General features: G+C 43.1%; 1 protein-coding gene across 2 annotated transcripts in view; it reads right to left on the bottom strand.

Annotated features, from left to right (window-relative positions):
- The window catches only part of LOC109422660 (carboxypeptidase D), a 100,810-nt gene that overhangs the window by 41,471 nt on the left and 49,172 nt on the right, over window positions 1-10,167 (bottom strand). For both annotated transcript variants that reach the window (XM_062859279.1, XM_062859280.1), the window contains exons 3-5: window positions 920-1,247; window positions 698-846; window positions 520-629 (exon numbers count right to left, since the gene is read on the bottom strand). In XM_062859279.1, the coding sequence (XP_062715263.1) occupies window positions 520-629; window positions 698-846; window positions 920-1,247 (587 nt within the window). The remainder of the gene's footprint in view (window positions 1-519; window positions 630-697; window positions 847-919; window positions 1,248-10,167) is intronic.

Raw genomic sequence — 10,167 nt, 5'->3', positions numbered from 1 at the left:
ATGCATCATGAAATCCTACCAGTGCAGAATTCAAGCCATACCTTTTTGTGCCCAAAATTTCAACCTTTTTATTAAGTACACACATGTAATACTGTAGGCTTCATGCCACTTTCAACAGCCCAGATCAGAGCCAAATATTTATTCTGAGTCGAGTCCGTAAAACCAATCTAGCAAACATAAAACTATCAAAGAAGGCGTCGTCCCATAAGTCAGTAACGGTCACGCTGAAATAATCCTAGTATGCGATGAAAATGCTATTGTTGCTGTGATCCTTGTGTTAGAAGCCTACTTAGATCGGACGAAAATGTTTAATGACGACGACCGAGAACCGAACAGCTGGACTTCGGCCGGTGACAACGGGTTGTTAACAAGCTCATGTACAATACATAATCCACAAACCCCTTATCCTAAACCCAGACAAAAAAAATACTGGTGCAGGCGGCTCTGGCACTCTAAAAACACTATACTAGACCGGGGTGGTGCGGCTCTTAGTAGTAGTGTGGATGCCGACTTATTTACCTTTACCCGCGGCGTCACCCTCGTCGGCGTCGTACGATTTGAGACTGAAGTTGACGCGCAGCGGCTGCTCGGCGGCGATCGTAATGGGAACCTCCTGGCTTGGGTAAAATCTAGAGATTGGAAAAAGCAAGGATTAAGAATCGTGGTGAAATTTTGAATTTTGCATTCTGAGAATTACCCAACAGCTTCGACGCGTAATTTGTAGTTGCCTGGCACAAGCAGACGCCAGTATTCTCCTCGTTTGGTGGTACGGATGTTCTGCTTGATTCCATCTACGATGACATCGGCGTCCTGGATTGGATAACCGTTGCTGTCGGTGACAAGGCCCTGCAATGAACATTCCACTCAATATCCACACATTCTAGTACTCATAAACCTCAAAAGGTTATAGACCCCTTACCCTCACTCCGACATGCGTCAGCTTCATGTACTCGATCAGCGAGCGTTTGTTCTTGTGCCATTCCTTGGGCAGTTCGCTTGCCTTCGGGTACTTGCAGCAGCTCAGTTCCAGCGTGATTTCGAAACAGTTGCTAAACACGTAGTTGAAGTCCTGCATGCCACCGTTCAGTTCGTACCAGTAGGCCCCGTTGGTGATCCCGTCCTGGAATGTTTCGTTGCAATCGTGACCGTTCTTCATGACCGGATGATTCTGGGCGTAGATCAGCGAAGCGTACTTGAAGAAGTGGTTGTCCGGTGTCGGGCTGTCCTCGCAACATTCGTGGTGGAAGCTGTGGAAGGGAGGGACATTCGTGATAGATGAGATTCGGGAATGGAAGCAACGTCTGAGAATCATTCTTGATGCTTCCACAACCACCTTTGCAAACAATAAGTAATCCATAATTTGGGTGCGCAACCAATATGATGACAGCGTTAGCAGAAATACCAGTCATTCCGTTACGAGCTTTCGTGCCGGACAGACGTGTTTGAAATAGGTAAAGTTACCATCCCATTGGCGACGAAACTGCTGAATTTCATAACCCTCGAGCGATCACGCTTTGCGAGATTTGTGATTTCTGATACTATAGTTTCGAACAACGGCAACCAATTTTGCAACAGTGATATCTAGAAATTTTGAGACTACCCATCATCCGCATTTGTACTGCCCGGTCAGGCGGAGCGTTTTGTGGTGGGCTGCAAAACGGTGAGTCGATAAGGAGTGCGTCCAACATAGCTCTGGTCCTACCTCATGCTTCCGCGGGTCAAGCGATGACAAAGACCGCCAGCTAAGAGTTGTGTGCTTAGCTGATAGTGCAACCTGGGCACTGTTGTCCTTCTGACTTCAGCTAGGTTGAGGAGGTACGATCCGAGCGTCTGTTCACCAAGGAGGTGCGGCTCAAACAGCGTCTGTTCTGGCACCTAGCGGCAGAATAAGAAATGCTGCATCATATCCAGCTAGATCCAAGGTGGTAGCCCCATCAGCGTGGTCGTCCCAGTGTTGGTTGGAACCGTTAACAGAACTGGCACGATGGCCTTCCGGCGAGACAGGAGTGTTGGCGTAGGCCCAATACGCCACCCGTAAAAATCCCCATTGCGAATAACATAGCAGAAAATACGACTCGATACAATCGGCAGACCCACGCGACAAATAAGGACTACAATTGGAAACTTGGAACATGGAATTGAAAGTCACTTGGTGTCGCAGGATGTGACAGGATAATCTACGAATTACATCCCCGCAACTTCGACATCGTGGCGTTGCAGGAACTTTGTTGGACTGGACAGAAAGTGTGGTAAAGCGGACATCGAGCGGCTACCTTTTATCAAAGCTGTGGCACCACCAATGAACTGGGAACAGGATTTATAGTGTTGGGCAAGATGCGACAACGTGTGATCGGGCGGCAGCCTACAAACGCAAGGATGTGCATGTTGAGAGTTAAGGGCCGTTTCTTCAACTAAAGCATCATCAACGTCCACTGCCCACACGAAGGGAGACCTGATGACGAGAAAGAAGCGTTCTACGCGCAGTTAGAGCAAACATACGATGGTTGCTTGCCGCGTGACGTGGAAATCGTTGTCGGTGACATGAACGCGCAGGTAGCAAGGGAGGTAATTTACAGAACCGGTAATCGGGCGAAACAGCCTGCACGCCGTATTGAATGATAACGGCCAGCGATGCGTTAACTTTGCAGCCTCCCGTGGTATGGTAGTCCGAAGCACTTTCTTCCCCCGCAAAGATATCCACAAAGCCACCTGGAGATCACCCGACCATCAAACAGAAAACCAAATCGGCCACGTTCTAATCGACGGTAAATTCTTCTCAGATATAACCAACGTCCGCACATACCGCAGTGCGAATATAGATTCGGATCACTACTTAGTCGCTGTATGCATGCGCTCAAAACTTTCGACAGTTATCACCACGCGTCGAAGTCGAACGCCGCGGCTCAACATCGTGCAGCTGCGTAACGTAGAAGTGACCCAAGACTACGCGCAGCAGCTAGCAGTGGCCCTACCAACGGAAGAGCAGCTTGGCGCAGCTACACCTGAAGATGGCTGGAGGGACATTCGATCCGCCATAGGTAGTACCTCGGCTGTAGCACTAGGCTTCGCGACTCCGAATCACAGCAACGACTGGTACGACGGCGAATGTGAACAGTTGAAAAACGAGAAGAATGCAGCAACACCGTACGAGAGCGAATGAGCCACGTTACAGACAGCGCCAGCAGGAAGAACGAGATCGCGAAGCAATGGAAGAGCTGTACCGCGCTAAGGACAAACGAAAGTTCTACGAGAAGCTGAACCGCTCGCGCAGAGGCTTTGTGCCACAAGCCGACATGTTCCGAGACAATCACTGGAACCGCACGCACTGGAGAAGCGAAGGTGGCATGGTAACAGATGTAGGAGTAGAGTATGTGCACAGGACGAAAGACTTCCGACCTCTGACCTCCAAGAGATTGAGGAGGAGGTTGGCCGGTTGAAAAACAACAAAGCCGCTGGAGCATATCAACTACCAAGCGAGTTACTAAAACACGGTGGAGAAGCACTGGTGAGAGCACTACACTGGGTCATTACCAACATTTGGGAGGAATTTGGGAAGTATTACCGGAGGAATGGATGGAAGGTATCGCGTGTCCCATCTACACCGTGTCCAATAAGTTCTCATACAAAATCAAATTGAATTCATTTCAAATCTGTAATTAGGATTATCAAAGTAAATAAATTTATTGAAAGGAAAAACTAACACTGATCAAATGCAGCATATGTTTTGGAATTAATTGTCCTTTAACCATATCTGCTAATCGCTTATGTGTCGTAAGTCCATTTCAGCTGGCACGCACGCCATTTCTTTGGAATTTCGTCACATTTTAACAAGTAATGGTTTAAAGTTGAAACAAATTAGTTTCCTGTCCTCACCATTGCTTGTAGTAACTATGGCCAAAAGAGAAATAATATGAGACTCTATATTGGTGGAGTACGAACCCATTTTATTTTGTACAAAATAACACGTGAATCAAACAAAAATGTCCATTTACCTGTTTTAATGAGATTTGTTGTGTTAAAGAAGCATGGCTGCATCATATCTTGTTGATTCACAACATTCTCATTTCTAAAACGTACTTGTATCCCTATTGTGGTAAATTTTATCCTAAATTTACGTTTTATGATGTTTATCTTAAATATAACGAGCATTTTCAAGGAAATCAGCTCAAGTGAAGCTTACCAGCAAATTTCTCACCATATCATCACCAAAACTGTATTGTTTCAGCTTTAGTATATCCATTTTGTACAATACTAGGGATATAAACTCAAATTTTAACCTTATGGACTCATAGAGCTACCGTAGAATGGACAACTTTTTGGACATTTTTCTTGCGTGCCGGAACAAACGGATTTCAGAAAACGGAAGTGTACTGCTAGGCATATAAAAACAGAGAGAAAATAATGTTATTCTAAACCGTATGCTTCATTTAATCAGTATTATGTGGCCCTTCAATACATGCATTCATTTTGAAAATATGAAACACAGATGTGAAATAAAATTATATTCTCTAAATTTGTATTTTGTATGAGAACTTATTGGACACGGTGTACAAAAAGAGCGGCAAGTTGGATTGCGGGAACTACCGCGCGATCACACTACTGAGCGCTGCTTACAAGATACTCTCTCAAATTGTATGCCGCCTTCTGTCACCGATTGCATGAGAGTTCGCAGAGGCGCGTGATCGGTTGGTGACCCCTTCGATGAAATAATGTGCAGGTTGAGGATTGAGGGCCGATTCTTCAACTTCAGGATAATGAAGATGCACAGCCCACACTCTGGAAAAACTTATGATGACAAGGACGCATTTTACGCGCAGTTCGACCGCGAGTACGATCGCTGTCAAAGCCAAAACGTCAAGATCATCATAGGAAACGCTCAGGTAGACCAGGAGGAGGAATTCAGACCGACGATTGGAAAGTTCAGCGCCCACCAGCAAACGAACGCAACCGGCCTACGACTCATTGATTTCGCCGTCTCCAAAAACATGGCAATACGTAGCACCTTTTTCCAACACAGCCACCCGTATCGTTACCAGGGGTGTAAGCTGACTGTCAACTGGGAACAAATTTCGCCTACCCTCTATCATGTTTTAGAACCAGTAAAAAGACGTAACTACCAAACAAGAAAAGTTCAATTTTCGATTGCAAAACTGAATTTAATACCGTTTTATCATGCTGAAAGCAAGTCAGTATGTGATTCGAACATAAAGATTGTTATATTCAACATATTAGATTGAAAAGTTTCATTCCGAAAAAAATCAGTGTTCTGTTTTCACCATTATGAAATATTAGCCTCTACTCTCGCTTGTTTTTGTTGTTGCTTTGTTTGAAGTGTGAAAATCGGCTATAAGGCAATCTGAATATAATCACCCTTCTCTCTCAAGCAGCAGCAGAAGATAGCAATTTTGTTTTTAATGTTTTCATAGGGAAACGTTTCCCTATGAAAACAAACCTGTCCTCCTCGGGAGCCAAAAAGAGAAAGGTGATTAAACGTCAGATAGCCTTATAAATTGAAAACTCCCTGGGCGATTATTTTTTTGAAATGAGAGGATAGTTTAACACTATGACTCAATAGTCAACTCGATAATTACCGAAATCACTGATCATAAGCATCTAAATCGAGAGAAAAACACTGATGTTTGTGGTACTGTTGATGTTTATAAAACCATTAAACAAAAGATGTTTACAAATTAGAACCAACAGTAGATGGCGCGCAGGTGGGTATGTTTGGGTGGGCGTAGAGGGTAGGACCTTACACCCCTGATCGTTACACCTGGAGATCATCACATCAGACGGAATTCCAAATCGACCACGTTCTGATTGACGGACGGCACTTCTCCGACATTATCGACGTCAGGACCTATCGTGGCGCCAACATCGACTCCGACCACTACCTGGTGATGGTCAAACTGCGCCCAAAACTTTCCGTCATCAACAATGTACGGTACCGCTACGGTACAACCTAGAGCGACTGAAACAACCGGATGTCGCCTCAGCATACGCGCAGAATCTCGAGGCCGCGTTGCCAGACGAGGGCGAGCTGGATTAGGCCCCTCTGGAGGAATGCTGGAGTACAGTGAAAGCAGCCATCAACGACGCAGCCGAGAGCACCATCGGGTACGTGGAACGGAATCGACGGAACGAATGGTTCGACGAAGAGTGCAGAACGGTTTTGGAGGAGAATAATGCAGCGAGGGCGGTAATGCTGCAGCGGAAACAGCAGACCCGCCTCTTTCGGGAGAAAAAGCGCCGCTTGGAAGAAGCGGAGTGTGAAGAAATGGAACTGCTGTGCCGTTCCCAAGAAACACGGTAGTTCTATCAGAAACTCAACGCATCCCGCAATGGCTTCGTGCCGCGAGCCGAAATATGCAGGGATAAAGACGGAGGCCTCTTGACGGACGGACGTGAGGTGATCGAAAGGTGGAAGCAGCACTTTGATCAGCACCTGAACGGCGTGGAGAATGTAGGCACGGGAGCCCACGGCAACGGAGGAAACGACGACGCCAGTGCAGCGGAGGACGGAAATGAACCAACTCCCACGCTGAGGGAAGTTAAGGATGCCATTCACCAGCTCAAATCCAACAAAGCAGCTGGTAAGGATGGTATCGCAGCTGAACTCATCAAGATGGGTCCAGAAAAGTTGGCCACCTGTCTGCATCGGCTGTGTAGGAGATTATAGAAGTAGGCTATGATTTGTAGAATAGGGTCATTCGATGTAATGTCAGATGATTCAACCTCGAGTCGCCAAATATAGTAGACGTACCTATTCGGAGAAGCTCGTTGCGTTTCAATTACTTCAATTCAGAAGTGGGATGCTGAACTTGCGTGACTTCACGAGGCGAGGAGTTGAAACTTTTTCTAACGTTGAAGGCGAATTGGAAGGACATGAAATGAGTATTACAAAGCGAATGAAGGATTTAAGTATAGAAGAAGACAGAACGCGTACCGAAACTAATTCAATGGTTGTTGGTGAACGTGGAGCTATTGCGGATGAAATCAGAGATGAGGACAGGAGTGGAGCTGAATGTAATTCAAGATTAATGGTCGACAGGAAGAGCAAATCCGGTGTTGAGATGATATTGCATCCTGAGTACGTCCGTGGATTGATTCCAGAATTTGTTCCGGAGAAGATCACTGCAGAAAAATGGCTACGGAAAATTGATGCTTTGAAGACCGTACATGGCTGGGAAGAACGGGCAGTGCTGTCAAACGGGGTTACTTGCAACAGCGGTGTAACTTGCAACACGATGGCATACAATAATTGTGAACTTTTTTCACATTATAATGAAAGCTAGTATGCTCCACCATTTCGGTTATCAATATTATTTGTACCAAAGATCGTTTTAGTGAAAAAATCAGTTTTGTTTCTTTGCTTATTGTTTAGCTACACTGTTAATACAGTTTGCTCATTTTATGCCATAAAAACAAGTATGAAAATCGTGCTGTACCTCTCTCCTATGATAAGTGCGATCAGTCTGATGACTTTCCTTGCAGTTGGGGTATCCAATAGCAAGCTCAACTGAACGATAAAAGTTTGATAAACTTATCGTCTAAGTAATGTAAAAAATCATTATCATATTCGACAACCACTATGGGGTAACTTGCAACAGTTGAAATTTACAAAACTTTCTATAATTTACTTTCATTTCACGATATTTCGGACTGAAATAATCGAAATGGATCATTGATTAATTACGTAACGTGCTAATTTTCAAATGTCGACTCAGTTTTATCATTTTTTCGCACGTGACTTTCAAACATTGTTAAGGACTTCCACATTTTAAAATTTTATTCATGTTTCACCTTGATGAAAGTTTAATTCAGTTTATGAACGTTCTAAAACAACCACCAACATCTATTCTGAACCTAGTAGAGCAGTGGTGCTCAGGCTGGAGGATACCGCGGGCCAAATTTGCAATTCGGGATCGACCTGCGGGCCACATAAAACATTGATGCACAAAAACAACCAAAAAACAATTTTAAAGCACATTGCTTAAACATCTGAACTGTTCAGAACTTGTGTAAGGGTCAAACTTTATCATCTATTGCCCTCCGTGGAGTTCAATTTAGATTCATAAGTTTGGTTGAGAAAAACGTTTGAGCTTCAAATTTAACAAACAAACAATTTAGAAGTTGCCCCTAGAATTGCCTTGAAGCCACTTCAAGAACTTGTCAAGCAGCTTTTACAAGAATTTCTTTTGATTCTCTCCAAAAAGGTTTGCTGGATTTTCTCCTGAAATTTCTTGTGGAGTTGCTCCAGAAGGTTTTCGAGAAATTTCTTGAAGTTTCTTTTAGTTTTTCTAGAATTCTCTTGGCACACCTCCAAGAACTTCTCTTAGATTTGCCTTTGGAACTGCCCTGAAGTTACTTCAGGAATTCCTTATTAATCGTTTCCAAGAATTTCTCCTAGAATAGCTTCCGGATTTTTCCGAAAATTTTCCAGGAGTTTCTTGAAGATTTTAGTATTTTTTTTCCATAAGTCTCTTCTAAAGTTGATGAAATACTTCATCATAAAATTTCTTCAAAAATTAGATTTTTAACAATTGTTCCCGGAAGTTTCTTCAACATTATCTTCTGAAGTTGCTCCATAAGTGGCTTCACATTTATTGTTTAAATTTTCCTCAGGCGTTCTAGGCATCTTTTGTGTCTTGATGCAGTTGGTCCTGGAATCTTGTTTGTAGTTGTTTAAGAAATTTCTGTTTGAGTGGCACCAGAACATTTTTCTAGGAGATGCTCCTATAATTTCCATGCAGTATCGCCACAACTTTCTCATTGAGTTTCTTCAGATTTATTTTTTCCAGGATGATTTGAGTTTCTCCATATATTTCGCTTAGAGTTGCTTAAAATTTTTCTCCAATAATGTTTCCTGGAGTTTCTCCAAAAATGTATACAAAAGATTCTCCAAAAGGGCGCAGGAGACGCTTTATGAATCTCGAATGAGATTTTTTTCTTTAAGTTCGTTCAGGAGTTCCGCTTGGACAATTCAAATTCGTAAGTTTTGTTTCGAAAAATGTGTGAGTCTTATAATAGTAATTTAACCAAAAAGTGAAAATTCAACAATATGGGGCTGTCCATAAACCACGTGGTCATTTTTTTGGGACTTTTCAACCCCCCCCCCCGCGTGGTCATTAGTCCATACAAAAATTTTTATTTGTCCATACAAAATGGTCATTGGCCGAACCCCCCCCCTCCCCCTCATGACCACGCCCCCCCTCATGACCACGTGGTTTATGGACAGCCCCTATTGGCAACCAAGTTGAGATTTGTTGAGAATTTTGTCAAAAACTTCGTGCTTTGTGTTTTTATGTTCTTCGGGAAGGCGAAATGTGAAATATTTGCCCAGCGTTGCATTGACTGCGCTTAAAAACTGCAACTAATTTTTAAATGATTCAAGATTGCATTTTTAACAAACTTTCATTTGGTTCGTACCACTTATAAATAATTATAAGCTGGCTTCGTGACTTAGCTGAAATGCCGAAATATTTCAGAATTGCGATTTCGAATCTTACCAGAACGGATTGTTCTTTGATTTCTTAATAAATTTAACGAGTTATTTCAAATAATCGTTCAAAAATTTTGGTTTGTCTTGAAGTACTCCGCGGGCCGCATCTTAAAGCTTGGAGGGCCGCATGCGGCCCGCGGGCCGCAGGATGAGCACCACTGTAGTAGAGTAAATGATTTCAATAGAATGCCCAAATTGACGTATTTGATGTTTACAAAGTTGAATTTAAACACCCATTCATATTATTTTAGCTGTAGTAGCCAAACACCACTTCAAACTAAAAACTACCTTAATATTACTCACTTTACCTTTTTAACAAATCACATTAAGCATTGTTGACATTTTGTTAGTAGTACTGAGTCATGCGATCCATATATATTTTATAGTTGACAGACGTAAGACCTGCTGTGAAAAGATATACTCTCACTTATAATAACTACCAACCCAAGTACCTACCCTTTACCGAAAAATCGTATTTCCGTTGGTTAGTGACATCTTTTCAAAGCATTTTTCATGCATTACAATCAAAAACTTATAATATGACCAAGAATATGAATATTAATACAGTTTATTTGTAGCTTACTTAGCTTCACGCCATGTGTTGCAAGTTACCCCACAGATGGGATAACTTGCAACAAACATGTATTTCGCTCTTCCTGATTAGG

The sequence above is a fragment of the Aedes albopictus genome, chromosome 3, assembly GCF_035046485.1.
Source record: "Aedes albopictus strain Foshan chromosome 3, AalbF5, whole genome shotgun sequence".
Classification (NCBI taxonomy): domain Eukaryota; kingdom Metazoa; phylum Arthropoda; class Insecta; order Diptera; family Culicidae; genus Aedes; species Aedes albopictus.
Note: the sequence above shows the minus strand (reverse complement) of the source record. Positions and strands in the feature narration are given on the sequence as shown.